This window comes from Chiloscyllium plagiosum, unplaced genomic scaffold, assembly GCF_037043375.1.
Source record: "Chiloscyllium plagiosum isolate Xiang-an unplaced genomic scaffold, Cpla_swu_hap1 HiC_scaffold_13, whole genome shotgun sequence".
Taxonomy (NCBI): Eukaryota; Metazoa; Chordata; class Chondrichthyes; order Orectolobiformes; family Hemiscylliidae; genus Chiloscyllium; species Chiloscyllium plagiosum.
The window spans coordinates 4,200,105-4,222,241 of NW_028270151.1; the positions used below are offsets into that span (position 1 = coordinate 4,200,105).

The following is a 22,137-nucleotide window of genomic DNA, read 5'->3' on the forward strand; positions in this document are numbered from 1 at the left end:
GCTTTTTGTGATTTGTGGAAGAGGATTCTCATAACCCGATGTTCTATAGCTTTCTGCAAGCTTTCTCTGTCCACATAACATTCAGCATCTACCAAAATGCAGAACTGGAAATTTTCCAACATTATATTCCATCTGTCAAATTTTTGCCCACTCTCTTAACCTGTCTATATCCTTCTGCAGACTCTTTGTGTCATCCTCACCATTTGCCTTCCCACCTATTTCTGTGTCATCACAAACTTGGTTATGGTACATTCATCATCCAAGTCATTCATATGTATTGTAAGTAACTGTTTTCCAGCACATATCCCTGTGGTTTTTTTACTAGTTACAGATCACCACCCTAAAAATGTCCCCCTAATCTCAACTCTCTGTCTTCTATTAGTTAGCCAATTCTCTATCTCTGCTAATGTACTGCCTCCAATACCATGGGCTCTTGAATTAGAGTGGATTCTGCCTGGATTCTCCTGCTCCTCGGATGCTGTCTGAAATGCTGTGCTTTTCCAGCACCACTCTAATCCAGAATCTGGTTTCCAGCATCTGAAGTCATTGTTTTTACCATCTTATCTTATTAAGTAGTCTAATGTGTGGAACCTTATCAGATGCCTTCTGAAATCCAGATATATGGCATCAACTGGTTCCTCTTTATCTATCCTATTTGCCCCTTCTCAAAGAATTCTAATAAATGTGTCAGGCCTGATTTCTCCTTCAAGCAGCCATGCTGACTCTCATAGAGCCCCTACCATGTGGAAACAGGCCATTTAACCCAACAAGTTCACACCAACCCTCCAAACAGTATCCTATCCACACCCATTCCCCTACCCTATTACTTTACATTTCCCTCTGACTAATGCATCCAGCCTACACATCCCTGAACACTATGGGCAATTTAGCATGGCCAATCCACCCTAACCTGCACATCTTTGGATTGTGGGAGGAAACCCACACAGACACGGGGAGAATGAGCAAACTCCACACAGACATTCACCCGAGGCTGGAATCGAACCAGGTCGCTGGCACTGTGAGTCAACGGCGCCATCCGCTGAGCCATTGTGGCACCCTGTTTGATTATATTATGTATTTCTAAATGCTCTGTTATTACATCCTTTATAGTAGACTCTAACATTTTCCCAATAACAGATGTCAAACTAACTGACCTTTAGTTATCTGTTTTTTGTCTCCCTCCCTTTTTGAATAAAAGTGTTACATTGGTAATTTTCCAAACCTCCGGGACTTTTCCAGAGTCCACAGATTCCTGGAAGATTACTCCTAGTGCATCAACTATCTCTGTACTTTTTCCTTTAATAGGAAATGTATTGCTGGAAAAGCGCAGCAGGTCAGGCAGCATCCAGGGAACAGGAGAATCGACGTTTCGGGCATTAGCCCTTCTTCCTGAAGAAGGGCTAATGCCCGAAATGTCGATTCTCCTGTTCACTGGATGCTGCCTGACCTGCTGCGCTTTTCCAGCAACACATTTCCATCTCTGATCTCCAGCATCTGCAGACCTCACTTTCTCCTTTTTCCTTTAATACCCTGGCATGTATCTGATAAGGTCCAGGGGACTTACTGTTCTTTAGCCCCATCATTTTATCTAGCACTTTTTCTCTATGAGGAAAAGCAGGAGATTGGCACGAGGTAATGATGCTGATGTGATGATCTGGTGCAGACACAATAGGCCAGGTGGCCTCCTTCTGCACCATAACATTGCAGTGATTCTGAAGCCAACAATAAAAATAGGCGCTACAGGAACAACCCACAGCAGGGAAGGAACATCAACAAAATGAACAGCCAAGAAAAACAACAGGTACGTGTATCATTAAGAGACATACACGATTTAAGGACTAGGTGGACAATGCATACGCAGAGTAATGAGTTGCTAATGCTTGAGAACAGTCTTGTTTATGTGGAGTAACATGGATAATTAATAAGCACAAAGAGTGGTGTAGGTTTGGAACACTGTCTTCCACATATAGCAGTGGATCCTGGATTTGTTGTTAATTTTTAATCTGAGACAGTTACATTTTTTTGTTAAGCAGAGCAACTCAGGGATATGGGCCAAAGGCGTAGACATGGAGTTAGGCCACAGATCAGCCATTACCTCATTGAATGGTGGAACAGGCTCAAGGGCTGAACAGCCTCCTCCTGTTCCTATCTAATTCAAAATGTACACGATCAGTGCATGGAAGGTTTTGTTGTATAAAAAGGGAGATGTATCAAAATGCAACCATATCCAAATGCCCTTCCTGATCTGCCATAGTCATCTGACTTCTACCATATGCAGACACGGTCAATTTGGAGATCCCATCTTGACCAGATGGGTTAACACAATACACTCATGTCCTGAAACCAAAGCTCCTCTACATGACTGTCCCCATTTCTAATGCACTAATGCTACTTTAACCTTCTCTTCTTAGCTCAGGAACTCTGGAACGAAGCATGATTGGAATATTACATTTTCGGTGGTTTCCCGCAGCTGTTACATGCTGTTCTTTACCTTCTTTCTTTTACTTTTCTTCACCTTTTTGGAGCTTTTCAGAATATTGCTAAAAGTATCATCATTCATTTGGGCTGTCACTTTGATACTTAAACTCTGCAGCTTTGCTGAAAAGGAAAGAAAAATCCCACATCATTCTCCCAAAAGCAGGACTGTTGTTGCACTGTTATTATTAACTGGAGATGAGGCTTATCTTGTATTGCGAGCTGTTGCCATGTCATCGTGTGAAATTGCAGTAGAACCCCAGTGTGAACTGCTAACATATCCAAACTGTAGACACATCAAACAGTCACATTGTAGTCACACATCAACTGTTTTAGCCACAGTTCATACAGAATGAGACTGTTTGGCCCACTGTAAAGGTGCTGGCTCTTTGTAGGAGCAATAGCATTTGTTTCATGCCTTTGTTCTTTCATCAAAGCACTATGAATGCTCCCTTTCAAATTTATATGTTTATGAAAGTAAAAATTGCAATTCCTTCCACTATCCTTTCTGGAAATGTACATCATAAACACTGTGTGGTATATTATTAAATGCTTACTTTATAAGATAGCATCTAACTTCACTCACAGGTATTTTATGTCAATTATCTTGAATCTATGATCTCTGGTTTTATGATCTTCCTGGCAATAGAAGCAGTTCCTTGTTGTCTATTCTATTAAAAATTCTAGTTCTTAAACATCTCTGTTAAATTGTCCTTTTTTCTATGGCAGAGGCAAGGTTGGGGGTAGGAGGTGCTGAACAAATGGGAGTGGAGAGTTCATGGAGGTTTAAGGGGCACGGGTGAGGGTTGTGAGTGGGTGACAGCTACAGAGTCTAATAGCCTTCCATTCAAATGGCTTAAACTCTGAGAGAAGTAAGGTGCGTCCTCTGGCAGCATCCAATTACATCCAGAAGCAAAAACAGAAATTGCTGGAAAAGCTCAACAGACTTGGCAGCATCTGTGGAGAGAAATCAGAGTTAACATTTCATGATGAGCAACCTTTCCTCAGAACTGCCTCCAGAGGCAATGGGATTGATACCAACCCTCGCATGACTCACTGGAACATGAACGAGCAGCCTGGGATTGTTTAAAAAGAAACCAGTCTTCTGGACCTGGACGTTTTTCGACTGAAATTTGTCACTTCCATGAAAATCTAGTTTAAAAAAATTTAAATAGCCTCACTTCACTCTTCTCCTCTCTTTTTTGTTTTACCCACACAGAGGCTGGAACATAAAAAGTGGCATCATACATTCTTTCATTGTTGTGCAGCAAGTAACTATAGGTGAAAGTGAGGACTGCAGATACTAGAGCTCAGAGTCGAGAGTGTGGTGCTGGAAAAGCACAGCAGATCAGGCAGCATCTGAGGAGCAGGAGAATCGACAAATGATTAATTCCTGGTGAAGGGTTTATGCCTGAAACGTCGATTCTCCTGATCCTCAGATGCTGCCTGACCTGCTGTGCTTTTCGAGCACCACACTCTCGATGACAACTGACATCATGCAATTATCATGTATTAGTTCATGTGTTAGTGTGCTAGTGTGTCTTAGTATGTTGGTGTATTAGTGTGTCTGTTAGTGTGTCGTACATGTTAGTGTGTTAGTGTGTGTTAGTGTGTTTGTGTGTTAAAGTGTGTTAGTGTGTGTGTTAGTGTGTTAATGTGTGTGCTAGTGTGTGTTGGTATGTGTGTGTTAGTGTGTGTATTAGTGTATTAATGTGTGTTTTTGTGTTATAGTGTGTTAGTGTGTGTGTTAGTGTGCTAATGTGTGTGCTAGTGTGTGTTCGTTAGTGTGTTAGTGTGTGTTTAAGTGTGTTTATGTGTTAGTGTGTGTTAGTGTGTGCTAGTGTCTGTGAGTTAGCGTGTTAGTGTGTGTTCGTGTGTATGTGTTAGTGTGTATGTTTTAGTGTGTTAGTGTGTGCTAGTGTGTGTGTTAGTGTGTATGTTTTAGTGTGTTAGTGTGTGTGTTTTAGTGTATTAGTGTGTGTGCTAGTGTCTGTGTGTTAGTGTGTGTGTTTTAGTGTGTGTGTTTTAGTGTGTTAGTGTGTGTGTTAGTGTGTATGTATTAGTGTGTGTGTTTTAGTGTGTTTAGTGTGTGTGTTTTAGTGTATTAGTGTGTGTGTTAGTGTGTGTTAGTGTGTATGTGTTAGTGTATGTTTTAGTGTGTCAGTGAGTGTGTTTTAGTATGTTAGTGTGTGTGTTTTTGTGTGTTAGTGTGTATGTGTTAGTGTGTATTTTAGTGTGTTTTAGTGTGTTAGTGTGCGTGTTTTAGTGTATTAGTGTGTGTGTTAGTGTGTTAGCAACAGTTAGTACTGCTAGTTCTCCCATGTTAAAGCCACTGATGAAGAGTCACCGGACTCAAAACCTTAACTCTGCTTTCTTCCTGCAGGTGCTGCCAGACCAGCTGAGTTTCTCCAGCAATTTCTGTTTCTTGTTTGGTCTCAACAGGTGCAATTTCTCTTGGGGAATAGGGAAGTGTCTCATTGCCTTCAATGTACAATGACATATTCAGATCATGCATTGTCATTCCCACACCAATGTGGAGCTATGGTGGAAAAACCATTAGAATTCAATATTTGAATTGGAATTAATAGCAATTAATAGAAATTTACAGTAAGTCAAAGACAGTCAGCATTGATTTGTTTAAGATAAGTTAAACCAATATTACTGTCAGGATAGGACCATCTTCTCTAGACTGTGGTCACTACAGACATATAAGAATAGCCTTAACTCTCCTCCCACCGAAACCAAAGGCAAGTTTGAGTCAAGCAAGAAATTAAAACCTTAAAGATTCCAAAGAGAGCCCCACTTCACCAGATTGTAACTTTAATTAAAGCAGGATAAGGCACTATAAGGAAATGCATTTGTGCGTAAAACAGTTTAAGGCAAAGATCTCTATTTTGGCAAGTTTTTAATATTTAACCCATTTGTTTGTGTTTCAGCGTTACAAGAAACCTGGAAGGTGAAAGTTCAGGATCTATTATGCAAGTACATTTACAGCACTGTTCCTGGGTCAATAGGAACAGACATCTGCCCATCCTCTATCCACCAATGACATAACACACTTACCAAAGCAAAATACTATAGATGGTGGAAATGTGAAATTAAAAACAGAAATTGCTGGAGGAACCTTGCAGGTCTGTCAGTGTCTGTGGGGAGAGAAACAGTGAATGTTTCGGGTTCCGTATAGGCTTGGTAAAGAGTCAGACTGGATTTGAAACATTAACACTGTTTCTCTCTTTGCAGACGCTTGACTCCACCTCCATATAATCCATCAATCCCTCCCCCACATACTTTTAAAAAAATTAGTTTATAAGATTTGAGTGCCACTGTTTGGGCCAACATTTATCACCCATCTGTAGTTGAGGGTCAACCACATTATTGTGGGTCTGGAGTCACACATAAGGGAGGCAATGGCCTCGTGGTATTATCACTGGATTTTTAATCCAGCGACCTAAGTAACAGCAATTATTATCCAGATCCAGTTCCATCAAATGATCTGAAAATTTAATCAGCCTGTAAGGAAAATTCCATTCAGATGAGCCCAGAGATAAAAGAAAAGATGATAAAAGGGATAGTTCAATTCTAAATACCACTAGAAAGAAAAACAGAGGAACACTGGCCCATAACTTGCTGTAACATCCTCTGTTAGCCTTGACTACTTAATCTCAACAATACCTTGTATTGAAATGGACCTTAAAGTGCTCCAAGACATCACATCACTTCAGACCAGTTAGTAATTTCTGTTTCAAGTGTGGCTTAGTTTCAAATCCTGCTACAGCAGATGGCGGTATCTGAATTCAATTTTAAAAAGAAATCTGGGATTAAGAATCCATTAAGATGAGCAAGAACCAATTGTCAAGGAAATGCTGTTTGGTTCACTAATGTCCTTTAGGGAAGGAAGCTGCCATCCTTACCTGGTCTGGCCTACATGTGACTCCAGACCCACAGCAATGGGGTTGACTCTTAACTACCCTCTGGACAATAAATGCTGGCCCTAGTCAGCAATGTCCTCATTATGTGAATAAATAACAAAAAAACACCACAGTAGGGCAGCAGATTTCTTTTGCTAAAGGATCTGGATGAACTAGATGGGTTAGAACAATTGACTGTGGTTTTATGGCTATTAAGTAATCTTGGTATTCCAGATTTGTAGTGAATTCAGATTTCGCCGAGGTCCCATATTCCCAGAATATTACCCTTGGATACTGAGTTAGCAATGCATTGGCAATACCACAATGCTGCCACTTCCCCTCTCCGAGCACCCCCTCCCCTACAATGTCTTGGCTACTCAACTGAAGCCTTGTTCCACAGGCTTTTCTATCCAATAGGTAGCCAGCAACAAATATGTAAAAGATCCCATAGTAAATATCTACACAATGTCAGGGAAAACAAACACCATCAGTGACTCCAGCTTTGAACTTGTTCCCCAAAAGTATATTCCTGACTCTCTTTCAAATATTGGAGCCAATGTTCTGGATAGCTAGCCCCTTTGCTCTAAGTTGCTGATAAACTAACAGAGTCATAGAGTCACACAGCACAGGAAAAGACCCGTCAGTCTAACTTGTCCATGCTGACCAAATTTCCCAAACTAAACTAGTCCCACTTGCTTGCGCTTGACCCATATCCCTTTAAACCTTTCCTATTCATGTGCCTGACACATTGAAAAGGAAAAAAAGTTGACAGTACCTTCTTTCCTCTCCCTTAAGGCTTTGAGTATCTCCTTTCCACACAGCTCACCCAGGCAATTATTATCCAGATCCAGTTCCATCAAATGATCTGAAAATTTAATCAGCCTGTAAGGAAAATTCCATTCAGATGAGCCCAGAGATAAAAGAAAAGGTGATAAAAGGGATAGTTCAATTCTAAATACCACTAGAAAGAAAAACAGAGGAACACTGGCCCATAATTTGCTGTAACATCCTCTGTTAGCCTTGACTACTTAATCTCAACAATACCTTGTATTGAAATGGACCTTAAAGTGCTCCAAGACATCACATCACTTCAGACCAGTTAGTAATTTCTGTTTCAAGTGTGACTTCTATCTATTGAGTCACTATGGTGACTTCACACTGTTTAAAATATCAAAGTGCTGAACCAGAGTGGTAAATGTTGAATTTGTGAAGTTAATAGCAGAGCCACACATTTTGTACATGGAACTTTGTTTGCCTGCATAGCTGTTGTCATGTGAAAGTAGCACAATAATTATCAGATCATGAGAAAGAGGAACAGACAGAGTAAGGATGGTAGATTTCTTTCCTGAAAAGTGATTGGTGAACCAAATGCTTTTTTCCCCACTATTGACAGTAGTTGCTATTGGGCTAACTTTTTTACACCTTTATTTTAAAATTGAATTCAAAGCTCACCATCTGCATTGGTGAGTTTCAAACCCTGTGGGAGTCTCTAGAACATTAACCTGGAGCTCTGCATTGCTCGGAGAAAGTGAGGACTGCAGATGCTGGCGAGTCAGAGTTGAGAGTGTGACGCTGGAAAAGCCCAGCTGGTCAGGCAGCATCCGAGGAGGAGGAACCTGATGAAGGGCCCAACCCGAAACGTCGACTCTCCTGCTCCTTGATGCTGCCTGACCTGCTGTGCTTTTCCAGCACCACATTTTTCAGCTCTGCATTGCTAGTCAAGTCACATTGTCAGCATGTCACTGCCTCCCCAAAGCAGGTTAAATATTTCCAAGGTTACAGTGAACACAGCCAGTCAGATTACAGAGACTTTCAAAAGTACTGTTATGACAGAGGCTGGAAGGGTGCAGTGTCACTATAGTGCCACTACTCCATGGGTTACATCATAAAATAAAAATACCTTTTCCTGTCATCAAGATGCCCAATTAAATACCTTGTTTGGATCCAATTTTAAACACGATCTATCAACCAGGTTTCTTAGTAAATGCAACTACTGCTTTATTATCAAAACAAAACTTATTCACTAATCTGTGGTTAAGGCACGTAGTCAGTAATATAGAAGCATAAATGTTTATCCTTTGAAATATTCTCAAAATGCACAGGTGAACACACAGATACATGTTTGTTAGGAGAAATGAATAGAAAATGAAATTCCCTCTGATGATTTTTAAAAAAGGAAAAAAATATATACTTTGTTGTCATTGGAAACATTCTTGAAAGCCAAAAGGATAATTGTAGAATGTTCTGGTCTGTTGTTCTGAAGTTCAAATTGTGTTGGTGGGTCACTAATCCTATAGGGTCACCTCTGAAGTCCTGATAGACACAGATCACTAAGGAAATACAATATTGAGAATTCCTTCAATCATTCATTCAGAAAATCAAATAGGTTTCACTCTACACTCAACAAGAGGACTCTTTCAGAAATGGGAGAATTCACCAGACAGGCCTTCCCAGCAGGCTTCTTGTTACTGAGTCCAAATTTTCCAGATGAATCAGGGTTCAAAACAGTGCCAGTCAGGATCTACAGTAAAGCAAGCACTTATCTGAAATGAAACAGCTGATTATTGACTTCAGGAAGCAAGGAGGAGGCCACTGTCCTAATTATATCAATGGTGCTGAGGGCAAGACTACCAAGTTCCTAGGAGTGACCATCACCAACAATCTGTCCTGGACCATCCATGTTGATGCAACGTTCAAGAAGGCACAACAATGCCTCCTCTCCCTCAGGAGGCTAAGGAAATTCGGCATGTCCACAAGGATCCTCACCAGCTTTTATAGACGCACCATAGAAAACATCCTATCCAGATGCATTACGGCTTGGTACAGCAAATGCTCTGCCCAGGACTGTAAGAAACTACAGAGACTTGTGAACACACCCTAACCATTACACAAGCCAACCTTCCATCCATTGAGTCCATCGACACTTCTCTCTGCCTTGGAATGCAGCCAACATCATCAAAGACCCCTCCCACCTCGGTTATAATCGCCTCCAAACTCTTCCATCGGACAGAAGATACAGAAGCTTAAACACATATACCAATAGATTCAAGAATAGCTCCTTCCCCGCTATTATTAGACTTCTGAATGGACCTCTCAAATCTCAAATTTAATGTTGATCTTGCTTTTTGTGTGCCTTCTTTGCAGCTGAAACATTGTATTCCTCGCTCTGTTCATTCACCCTATGATCTTTGTATGGTACGATCTGCCTGAACTGCTCGCAAAACAAAACTTTTCACTGAACTTAGATACATGTGGCAAGAATAAATCAAATCAAATCAAATATTCAAAATCATATGAATTCCAGGAAGTCTTGTTAAAAAAAGGCTTCTATCTGTCTAGTGATTATAACATGAGTAGAATATGAGTTCCCTGATTGGGGTTAATCTTGTCCAGTCGGGGAACCCTGGCTGACAGATAGAAACAGGAGTGTCAGAGGTTCTGTTCACTCTGAGAGCTGGCTCTGAGGGAGCTGGATCAGTGTCAAGGACGCTCTGTGTGTGAATAAAGGGTGACTTGGTGATGGGATACCGGCCTCTGTGGAGTTATTTCAAACTATAGTGAACTTTCAATGATCCCTTTCAAAGAAATCACTCCAGTTATCTCCTATAAACCTGGAATAAATTGATTCTTTCACACCCTTCAAAACCTAAATCTTCCAAAATATAGTGAATCTGAAGGATATTTGTAATGATACTTACTGAGACAATATTTCGGTAAACATTATTGGACCCATGGTGCTGCTGCTTCCCCTTCCATCAATGCCATTGTCTGCCAGATGTAATCTGGATAACCAGGGAGCAATCTCTGGGAATTCCTGTTTATGTTTCCCTTAAAGATTGAGAAGAAACGATTTGAAGGCCTGATCATTTTTCACACATCTCTATTACAATAGTTCACACTGACAATACTCTCAATATTCTCAACTGTAGCTTTGTGAGAAGAAATAAAGCCACCTTACCATCTGTCATTCCAAGCTTTTAGCCTCCGGTCAGGAGCCACCAGAATTCCTGCCCCACCATAACATACGATCAACAGTCTAGTGGGCCAGGGACATTGGCCAGTGCTCACAGCTTACACAACTAATGCAAACCAAACTTAGTGATCACTCAGACCTCACACCAACAATCTGCTAGATGTGCAGTGAGTTTTGAGAAGATTTGTAGTTTAGGTTGAGGTTCTAGATGTAGGTTTGCTTGCTGAACTGGAAGGTTCATTTTCAGATCTTTCGTCACCACACGAGGTAACATCTTCAGTGAGCCTCCAGACAAAGCACTGCTGATGATTCCTTCTTTCTATTTATATATTTGGGTTTCTTTGGGTTGGTGATGTCATTTCTGGTGGTGATGTCATTTCTTATGGTGACGTCATTTCCTGTTCTTTTTCTCAAGGGGTGGTAGATGTGCAGGTTAGGGTGGACTTGTTGGGCTGAAGGGTCTGTTTCCACACTGTAAGTAATCTGTGGGCGGCACGGTGGCACTGTGGTTAGCACTGCTGCCTCACAGTGCCAGAGACCCGGGTTCAATTCCCGCATCAGGCAGTCTGACTGTGTGGAGTTTGCACAATCTCCCCGTGTCTGCGTGGGTTTTCTCCAGGTGCTCCAGTTACTTCCCACAGTCCAAAAAAAAATGTGCAGGTTAGGTGAATTGGCCATGCTAAATCGCCCATAGTGTTAGGTGAAGGGGTAAATGTAGGGGAATGGGTCTGGGTGGATTGTGCTTCGGCGGGTCGGTGTGGACTTGTTGGGCTGAAGGCCTGTTTCCACACTGTAGGTAATCTAATCTAAATTGCCCATCATGTTCAGGGATTTGTAGGTTAGGTGCATCAGTAAGGGGTAAATGTAGAGTAATAGTTTAGGGGAATGGGGTTGGTAGGGATAGTCTTCGGAGGGTTGGTGTGGACTTTTTCGGCAGAAGGGCCTGCTTCCACACTGTAGGGATTCTGTGATTCTTACCAAGTTGAATTAAACACAGGGAGAATGGATTATGATACATTGACTGAAAACACCAAATACCTGGAACGGAAAAATTTAATTTCACAACTTCAAAAAACAAAAGTGTTTGCCTTATATGTCACCAAAGTATATCGAAAAGTATAAAGGGGAATTTGGAACAACACCACACAATGATACACAGTAAATTTAAGGCTAGTTTTTCTTTGAATAACATGTTTCAAATAAAAGAAAGTTGATGAGCTGAAGGCCATTTTGATATTTCAGTGGACTGTTTTTTCTAAACCAGCGGCAAAACTCCTGGAGTTTCCTCCCTAAGGGCTTTATGGATGTTTCTAAACCCCTAGGACTTCAGTGGGTCAAGGAGGCAGCTCACCATCATCTTCGACAGAGCAGTCAGGGTTAAATAATAACTGCTGGCCCAGCCCCCATCCCCCGATTAAAAAAGAAAAAGAAGGAACTATGACAACTTACGAGTGAAAATACAACTGGACTGTGACAATCATAAACAGAAATTGCTGGAAAAGCTCAGCAGGTCTGTCAGCATTTGTGAAGAGAAATCAGAGTTAACCTTTCAGGTCCAATGACCCTTCCTCAGGAAGGACCCAAACCATTAACTCTGATTTCTCTCCACAAATGCTGCCAGACCTGCTGAGCTTTTTCCAGCAGTTTCTAATTTTGTTCCTGATTTCCAGCATCTGCAGTTCGTTTAGTTTTTATCGGGATTGTAAAACTGATGGATTGAATTGACTTAAATTCCTGAAGGGTGCATTAAATTTCTACTACATGGTAGGCTCTTCCAAAGTTCTTGCAAATGAAAATATATGAAAACCAAAACTAAACTATAGATACGAGACTTATTTTCTTATTTTGTTCATTTATTATTTCCCTTCGTTCATCTGTCTTTCATAAACACTCAGCTCCAAACTATTCTGTGATCCTGAAGGTTAGGTTACAATCTTGGATTCATGGGTTTCTATGAATTGTTGGAAACTTCAGTTCTCATTGGCTTAGGTCCAAAATAGAACGCAGGAATTTACAACACAGTTATATTCATCCAGTATCTTTGATGCTGCAAGAAGGGGGAATCAGGGCATTTTCAGAAAGTCTACCTGTAAATAGTGGAGCACCACAGGGATTTGTGTTGGGACCACAATTATTTACACAATATATTCATGGCTTTGATGAGGAAAGTGAATGTACCTTAGCCAAGTTTGTGATGATACTCAAATACTTGGGAAGGCAAGTAGAGAGAGTGACAGCATCTGCAGGAGGATAGAGACGGGTTAACCGAGTGCCTCGAACTTGGCAGATGGAGGAAATATAATGTGGGAAAATGTGAAGTTAAGCACCTTGGCAGGAAGATTAGAGGAGCTGAATATTATTTAAATGCAGAAAGCTACTGAACAGAAAGATGTGTGCATCCTTGTGCATAAGTCAGAAAAATCCAGCATCCGAGTTCAGTGAGTAATAGAGAAGGTAAATGAAATGTTGGCCTTTATTTCATAGGGAATGGAATATAAAAGGATGGAGATTTTGCTAAAACTATTCAAAGCACTAGTCAGACCACAAGCTGGGAATAATGTGGTTTTGGTCCCCTTTTCTAAGAAAAGATGCGAGAGGCAGTTCAGGGAAGTTTCACCAGGCTAAAGCCAGGTATGGAGGGACTATCTTATGAGGTGAGGCTGTGTAGATTGGGCCTTTTGGATTGACAGTAATGATAGAAACATGCACCATTCTTACGGTGACATGACAGGAGAGATATGGAGAGGTTGCCTCCCCTTGTGGGAGAGTCTAGGACCAGAGGTTGTAAGGAGTTGACCATTTAAGACAGAAATGAGGAGGAATTTTTTCTCTCTGAGGGGAGCGAATCTGTGGAATTCTTGACTGCAGAGGGGTGTCAAGGCTGGATTGTTAAGTAGCTATGAGACTGAAACAGTCAGGGAGAAGGCAGGAAACCGGAGTTGAGAATTATCAGATCAGCCATGATCTCACTGAATGGCAGGGCAGACTTGAGGGCCGAATAGCCTACTTCTGTCCCAGGGTCTTATGGTCTTACATTAAGCACTTCCCCTCCCTGGCATCTTTTTTCAGAAGGTCACCATTTTATTCAAGATCCAACACTCTGTCAGCTGCCTCCAAACGACAGCAGCGAGGGGTGAACAAAGTCATTGACATGTCGAGAAACCCTCACACAGAGCAGTTACAATCACCACGTTTGGAGTCAGTTAGTGTGGATGGTTGGTTTGCAATGGAGAGTGATAGTGTGGTTCAATTCCCACACCATCTGAGGTTACTGTGAAGGTCTCTCCTTCCCAACCTCTCCCCTCGCCTGAGGCGTAGTGTCCCTCAGGTTAAACCACCACCTGTTGTCTCCCTGTAATGAGAGAGTAGCCTCATGGTCCACTTGTACTATGGTCACCTTGCTTTTTACTGTCATCACACCCCAGTGCAACCGGGTCTGTGTGTGAGTGATACAGCGAAACACCCATCAGCCAGGTCTCTGCCATTTCTCTGGAATCAATGAGAGAACTTCAGACCTATGCTCAGATCCATCTGTGAGGCATCTTCACAACCATTCAGGCAAAGCTCCTGCACAATTGCCCTCACTGGATTGGCCCAGTGCCTGATGGGAGAAAATGTTCTTCCTGTTTTATCGATTGGCAAAGCAGCAGCACTGGCATTAATGACTGGCAGGGATTTGTTACCAGAATCCTAACAAACCCGTTCATCAAACTGCATCATGCATTGAGTCAGAATGTTACAATGACCAGCTGCTGGACGATGGGATAGGATAGGACGATGGGTCAAATGGCCACTTTCAGTAACTTTGCTTGATTTTTTTTTAATCAACGTGTTCAGACATTATGGGACCATCGTATGAGGAAAGGCCAGACAGACTGGGCCTGTCTCCTCTGGAGGTTAGAAAACACAGAGATCACTTTATTGAAACATCTCAGCTCCTGAGAGGACTTGACCAGGCGGATGTGGAAAGGATGGTTCCTCTTGTGGGAGAATCCCAGAACTAGGGGTCATCATTTAAACAGCACCATCATAGAATACAGTAGCTAGAATTTAAAACAAGAACTGAAAATAAAGAAACCGAACAAAAAGGAATTGAAACTGTCCCAATGCCCCTCTGCGCGGCAGTTAACAGGGGTCTTGAGCTGGACTCCACGCTCTGGCACTGGGCCCACCGCAGCCGAACTCCCCATGAGGGCAAACGGTCAGAGAGAACAGCAGAGAGAAGAAAGTTGGAAAGAAAAGAGGCAAAGTAAAGAAAAAGAGAAATGGGCAGAAGAAAACAGCAGACGAGCAGGAGCCTGAGCATTGTTAATCTGCCACCATTTTCATAATAAAGTATGGAGGCGCCCACTGAAGACAAAGAAGAGGAAACATTTTTTCTCTCAGAGGGTTGAGAGTCTCTGGAATTCCCTTCCTCCAAAGGGCACGGATGCAGAATCTTTCGATATTGTGAAGGCAGAGATTCTTGATGACTAAGACTGTCCAGGGATGTGCAGGGATGTCAAGAGAGGTTGAAATCTGATCAGCCGGGATCTTATCAAATGGTGGAGCAGGAATGATGGGGCAAGTGGCCTACTCCTGTTCCTTGTTTGGATGCTCTTATGTGTAATGACACAGGAGAAAGTGAGGGCTGCAGATGCTGGAGATCAGAGCTGAAAATGTGTTGCTGGAAAAGCGCAGCAGGTCAGGCAGCATCCAAGGAGCAGGAGAATCGACATTTCGGGCATGAGCCCTTCTTCAGGAAAGCCCTTCTTTAGCTGTGTGTAATGACACAGCTCTGAAACTGAAACAGAGCAGTGGAGGGATACAGGATAGCCAGAAGGGACCTGAAGAAAGGGATTAGGAGAGCCAAGAGAGGGCATGAAAAATCTCTGGCGGAGAGGATCAAGGATAACCCAAAGGCATTTTATGCGTATGTGAGAGACATGAGAATGACGAGAACGAGGGTAGGTCCAATCAAGGACAGTAGTGGGAGACTGTGTATTGAGTCGGAAGAGATAGGAGAGGTCTTGAATGAGTACTTTTCTTCAGTATTTACGAATGAGAGGAACCGTATTGTTGAAGAGGAGAGTGTGAAACGGACTGGTAAGCTAGAGGAGATACATGTTAGGAAGGAAGATGTGTTGGACATTTTGAACAACTTGAGGATAGACAAGTCCCCCGGGCCTGATGGGATATATCCTAGGATTATGTGGGAAGCAAGAGAGGAAATTGCAGTACCGTTGGCAATGATCTTTTCATCTTCACTGTCAACGGGGGTGGTACCAGGGGACTGGAGAGTGGCGAATGTTGTGCCCCTGTTCAAAAAAGGGAATAGGGATAACCCCGGGAATTACAGGCCAGTTAGTCTTACTTCGGTGGTAGGTAAAGTAATGGAAAGGGTACTGAGGGATAGGATTTATGAGTATCTGGAAAGGCACTGCTTGATTAGGGACAGCCAGCACGGATTTGTGAAGGGTAGGTCTTGCTTTACAAGTCTTATTGAATTCTTTGAGGAGGTGACCAAGCATGTGGATGAGGGTAGAGCAGTGGATGTAGCATACATGGATTTTAGTAAGGCATTTGATAAGGTTCCCCATGGTAGGCTTATGCGGAAAGTCAGGAGGCATGGGATAGAGGGAAATTTGGCCAGTTGGATAGAAAACTGGCTAACCGGTCGAAGTCAGAGAGTGGTGGTAGATGGTAAATATTCAGCCTGGCGCCCAGTTACAAGTGGAGTTCCATAGGGATCAGTTCTGGGTCCTCTGCTGTTCGTAATTTTTATTAATGAATTGGATGAGGGAGTCGAAGGGTGGGTCAGTAAATTTGCAGATGATACGAAGATTGGTGGAGTTGTGGATAGTGAGGAGGGCTCTTGTCGGCTGCAAAGGGACTTGGATATGATGCAGAGCTGGGCTGAGGAGTGGCAGATGGAGTTTAACCCTGCCAAGTATGAGGTTGTCCATTTTGGAAAGACAAATAAGAATGCGCAATACAGGGTTAACGATAGGGTTCTTAGTGAGGTGGAGGAACAGAGGGATCTTGGGGTCTATGTTCATAGGTCTTTGAAAGTTGCCACTCAGGTGGATAGAGCTTGTAAGAAGGCCTATGGTGTATTAGCGTTCATTAGCAAAGGGATTGAATTCAAGAGTCGTGAAGTGATGTTGCAACTGTACAGGACTTTGGTTAGGCCACATTTGGAGTACTGTGTGCAGTTCTGGTCGCCTCACTTTAGGAAAGATGTGGAAGCTTTGGAGAGGGTGCAGAAAAGATTTACCAGGATGTTGCCTGGAATGGAGAATAGGTCGTACAAGGATAGGTTGAGAGTGCTAGGCCTTTTCTCATTGGAACGGCGAAGGATGAGGGGTGACATGATAGAGGTTTATAAGATGATCAGAGGAATAGATAGAGTAGACAGTCAGAAACTTTTTCCCCAGGTACAACAGAGTGTTACAAGGGGACATAAATTTAAGGTGAAGGGTGGAAGGTATAGGGGAGATGTCAGGGGTGGGTTCTTTACCCAGAGAGTGGTGGGGGCATGGAATGCGCTGCCTGTGGGAGTGGTAGAGTCAGAATCTTTGGTGACCTTTAAGCGGCAATTGGATAGGTACATGGATGGGTGCTTAAGCTAGGACAAATGTTTAGCAGAACATCATGGGCCGAAGGGCCTGTTCTGTGCTGTATTGTTCTATGTTCTAGATGGGACTTGAAGCTAGAGTCTCCTGGGTTAGAGGGAGGGACATCACCATTAAAGGCTTAGAACGTGGAACATAGAACATTACAGCGCAGAACAGGCCCTTCAGCCCTCGATATTGCACCGACCTGTGAACTATCTAAGCCCATCCCTCTACACTATCCCATCATTATCCATGTGCTTATCCGGGGATTGTTTTAAAAAAGGAAAGAAATTCTGCAGCTTGGGATCCGGCCGCACTGTGCAATTTCCTGCTCCACGCACCCCAACTCCTACAGGCCGAGAACTGCCTGTTCAGTCACATGGAGAGCCCTGGGGTAAACCCCACAGCCTGTGCAGATGTTCTGCTTGGATCAACGGACAGATGCTGGTGGGGAGTAAATGTTAGGAAATGAAAGCAGAACAACAAGCCACACAAGGAGCTCTCAAATCAGGTGACCAAACTCTTGGTCAAATGGTTAGGTTTAGAGGAGTGTCATAAAAGAGGAAAGTGCGCTTTAATGTCAGGAAGGTGTAGGGAGTGCATTTGAGATCTAGAAACTGAGGATGCAACCACCAACTGTGGAGTGATTACAGTCAGGAATGCTCAGGAAGCCAGCACCGGATAATGCAGACGTCCCAAAGGCTTGGGATTGGAGGAGATTCTCGTGATGGGGAAAAGTGAGGCAATGGGGAGGTTGGAAAGCAAGGATGAGAATTTTTAAATCAAGCCATTGACTAGCTGGAAACGCAGAGTGATAGGGAAATGAGTCTCAAGGTGTGTTCAGGCATGAGAAATAGAGTTTACATTGGCCAGAAATTCACAAAGGAGAGAAGGTAAGAGAGCAGTCAGGTGAGAATTGTGATGTTTGGAGATAAAGGACCTGGAGTAGGATCTCAGCAGCGGATGAACCGAGACAACGGCAGAGTCAGATGATCATCCAGCGGTGGATCTTCCCAATGGAGCCAAGCTGTGTTCGGAAACTCATCCCAGGGTCAGACCTTATTGGCAGATTGCAAACAGGCTGGTTTAGTGTCAGGACGTTGCAATTGAGGTTGTTATCTGGGAAGGTGAACTTGGAAAGAATGGTCTCAGTTTCACCAATATTTCATTGGAAAAAAATGTCTGCTTTTTTGTCCAGTACTGGGGTCAGTGAAGTAGACTGAGGAATTCGTGGCTGCAAAGGAGTCAGGGCAGTCATAGTGAGCTGGTGCCCAGTTTATGTGAAATTCTTTACTTTTTGATGATATCTCCAAGGGGTATCATATGGATTCGGAATAAAAGGCTGCAAGGATGTATCCTTGGGGAATATCTGAGGTAACAGTGCAAGAGCAGGACAAGAAGCCATTGCATAATGTTCACAACCAGAAACGACATTAAAATCCCATCTACTTGCTCATTCAAGTGTTCAGGAAATAATTATTCAGGAAATTATTTCTAGATGAGGGATTAGCATTCCAATTAAAAACACTGTTCTTTTGTATTCAGCTTGTTTTCAGCCGTATTCCTAAAGCAGTCCCAGGGGTTGGATGAGACAAGGAGATATACTGCAGCCACACATGACATCCTCAACAGAAAAGACAGCTCCAAACCCACTGACTGTAAAGACGTTTGTCCTGTAGCATTCCCATCCTCCGAGGAGCTGGGACATGCCTGGGGCTGGAGTTCCTCCTCTCTCCCCTGAATACTGCCAGCTATTGTAATTTCAGCTACGCTAGAGCACACACTGTGGGTGCTGCCAGGCTGATCAGGGGCACACAGAGATTGTAATGGGCAGTAGGATCCAGGTATCTCGTCAGCTCCTTTTGTGGGGAAGGTGTTGACCTCTACTGAGGGGCAGAGGTAGTCGGGGTAACTGTTCAAGTACAGCTGAAGGGCCACAAAGTGGGCAGGGACATCTTGAAGGTGAATTCCTGCTGTACATAGTTTCTCCCCGAATCCTGTCTCTCATCTTCCTTGCCACCTTTTCACCAATGTTGTAAACTCCACGGGAGCCTGCTCTTGCCTGAATTCTGTGCCCAGCATATGATGGCAATGACAACAGATTCAGTGGGTAAAGAATGGCTACATACGGCCATCAGTTACCCAATGCTGACCCTTGCCCAGATTGTGGGCACTGCATTGGAGGTGGGCAGGAAGCTGAAGGCAAACCATCAACACCTTTCATGTTCAACTGACACTGGTAATGTGCCTAGTTTGGGGGATGTAATACCATGTGACCACTTTAAACACATCAGTGGAGATTCTTAACAATCAATGATAGTTTGACTGATTGCACTTGTCCATGGAAGATTTTTTGTTTGTGATTATGCAAATACATTTGGTTGGTAGACTGAACCATAACCTCACTTAAAAAATATCCGTACAATTTACAGTTGAATTTCCAATTGCTGTATAAGGAATAGGAACAGGAGTAGGCCATTCGGCCCCTTGAGGCTGCATCACCATTCAACAGGATCATGGCCGATTCAACATTCCTCATGTCCAATATCCTGCCCTTTCCCCATCACCCTTGATTCCTCAACTGACCAAGAATTTTCTCTCGGCTGCAATATACACAAGGACTCTGCCCCCTCAGCTCTCTGTGGCAAGGAGTTCCAAAGACTCACAAACCTCTAGGAGAAGAAATTCCTCCTCAACTCAGTCTTAAATTGGAGCCCCTTTATTCTGAGACTGTGCCCTCAGGGTCCCATTGACCCTGTCAAGCCCCTTAAGAATCCGATCTGTTTCAATAAGATCACGTCTTAATCTTCTACACTCCAGTGAGTCCCCAACCTATTTTTGCCTTTGCTCATGAGATAACACTCCATACCAGGGATTATCCTAGTGATCCTTCTCTGAACTGACTCCAATGACATGATCTCTTTCTTTCAATAAGTCCTCCATGTGTGGTGTCCCCAGCTACTTATACAGTTCCAGTAAGCCTTCCCTACTCTTATACCCTAAACCCCTTTGTAATAAGGCCCAACACTCCCCCCGCTTTCCTGGTTACCTGCTGCCCCTGTGAACCAGCTTTCTGTGTTTCATGACAGGTTCCCTCACATCCCGTTCTGTTGCAGCTTTCTGCAGCTTTTTTCTCCATTTAAATAATATTCTGTTTTTTTGTTCTCCCTTCCAAAATCAACAACTTTCCCGTAATATTACTCCACTTGCCAATTTTTTGCCCACTCAGCTAACCAGTCAAGATATCTCTGTAAGTTGTTCGTAGCCATCTCACAACCTGCCTTTCCACTTGCTTTTGTGACATCTGCAAATTTGGCTACAACACATTCACTCCCTTGCTCCAGGTTATTACTGTAAATTGTAAACAGTTGTGGCCCCAGTACTGATCCCTGTGGGACCCCACTGGTCACAGTTCACCAACCTGAAAAAGAACGCCTCAACCCCACAGGGGAAACTCTACCTCCATGTGGCCAGGTTAAATTTGCAGTAGGAAAGCAGGGAAAAGCCAAAAGTTACTGCACTCAGTCGAGTGACATTTAAATGACTCAAGTAGGGAAAAACTATTTGTCTGCGTTAGGTTTTGTTCACTTCTAGAATAAGTCTTCCCCACTCAGTGAACTTTAATAACCATTAACTTGTAATATTCTTGACTTCAGATGTTTTCCAACATAAATGCAACTTCACTTTGCAACCAATTAAAATAATTACTTTTCTTTTTCTTCTTTGATGCAGTATTGATGCTGTCCATGATAACGGCCTGGTCAGTAGAAGCCTTGTGTCTAAAGTCCTGGCTTGACATGACTGAGTAGAAACCGGATTGGTCAGTTGCTGATAAACCAGAAGGAGATGAAAAAAAACTGTGAGTCAGCACCCATGATGTGAAAGATCACAGAGAACAACTGAAAGCAAGTAAGATAAACACCTTCTATTAAATTCAAAAGCAAAACCAGAAATTGCTGGAGAAACTCAGCAGGTCTGGCAGCATCTATGGAGAGAGAAAGCAGAGTTAACATTTCAAATCCAGTGACCTTCAGAACTATACACAATATTCCAATCGTGGCCTAGCTAAACAAGCCACAATGTGGCGTGTCAAGTTTTATTGGAGAAAATGAGGACTGCAGATGCTGGAGAACAGAGTCAAAAAGTGTGGTGCTGGAAAAGCACAGCAGGTCAGGCAGCATCCAGGGAACAGGAGAATCGACGTTTCGGGCATAAGCCCTGCTTCAGGAATGAGGAAAGTGTGTCCAGCAGGCTAAGATAAAAGGTAGGGAGGAGGGACTTGGGGGAGGGGCGTCGGAAATGCGATAGGTGGAAAGATGTCAAGGTGAGGGTGACAGGTCAGACTGGCGGAGAGGTCAGGAAGAAGATTGCAGGTTAGGAAGGCGGTGCTGAATTCGATGGATTTGACTGAGACAAGGTGGGGGGAGGGGAAATGAGGAAACTGGTGAAATCCGAGTTCATCCCTTGTGGTTGGAGGGTTCCTAGGCGGAAGATGAGGCGCTCTTCCTCCAACCGTCGTGTTGTTGTGGTCTGGCGATGGAGGAGTCCAAAGACCTGCATATCCTTGGTGGAGTGGGAGGGGGAGTTGAAGTGTTGAGCCACAGGGTGGTTGGGTTGGTTGGTCCGGGTGTCCCAGAGGTGTTCTCTGAAACGCTCCGCAAGTAGGCGGCTTGTCTCCCCAATATAGAGGAGGCCACATCGGGTGCAGAGGATGCAATAGATGATGTGTGTGGAGGTGCAGGTGAATCTGTGGCGGATATGGAAGTTTCCTTTGGGGCCTTGGAGGGAGGTGAGGGGGGAGGTGTGGGCGCAAGTCTTGCACCTCCTGCGGTTGCAGGGGAAGGTGCCGGGAGTGGAGGTTGGGTTGGTGGGGGGTGTGGATCTGACGAGGGAGTCACGGAGGGAGTGGTCTTTATGGAACGCTGATAGGGGAGGGGAGGGAAATATATCCTTGGTGGTGGGGTCCGTTTGGAGGTAGCGGAAATGACGGCGGATGATGCGCTGTACATGGAGATTGGTGGGGTGGTAGGTGAGGACCAGTGGGGTTCTGTCCTGGTGGCGGTTGGAGGGGCGGGGCTCAAGGGCGGAGGAGAGGGAAGTGGAAGAGATGCGGTGGAGGACATCGTCGACCACGTCTGGGGGGGAAATTGTGGTCCTTGAAAAAGGAGGCCATCTGGGTTATATA

The 22,137-nt window shown here is 43.6% G+C and overlaps 1 protein-coding gene and 1 long non-coding RNA gene across 4 annotated transcripts in view; one reads left to right on the forward strand and one right to left on the reverse strand.

The window, feature by feature from the left end:
- Nucleotides 1-22,137, reverse strand: part of LOC122555673 (ribonuclease inhibitor) — a 64,431-nt gene that overhangs the window by 5,629 nt on the left and 36,665 nt on the right. The window contains exons 7-10 of one of the 3 annotated variants that reach the window (XM_087993207.1): nucleotides 20,661-20,780; nucleotides 10,082-10,211; nucleotides 7,159-7,265; nucleotides 2,492-2,598 (exon numbers count right to left, since the gene is read on the reverse strand). In XM_087993207.1, coding sequence (XP_087849333.1) covers nucleotides 2,492-2,598; nucleotides 7,159-7,265; nucleotides 10,082-10,211; nucleotides 20,661-20,780 — 464 coding nt within the window. Of the gene's footprint in view, nucleotides 1-2,473; nucleotides 2,599-7,158; nucleotides 7,266-8,408; nucleotides 8,714-10,081; nucleotides 10,212-20,660; nucleotides 20,781-22,137 lie in introns of those variants that run through there. The other 2 variants (XM_087993206.1, XM_087993208.1) reach the window with 2 other exon arrangements.
- On the forward strand, nucleotides 1,653-20,768 carry LOC148148228 (uncharacterized). The gene is made up of 3 exons (XR_015758987.1): nucleotides 1,653-1,801; nucleotides 5,412-5,431; nucleotides 20,685-20,768. It is a non-coding gene; the product is annotated as an uncharacterized LOC148148228 (long non-coding RNA).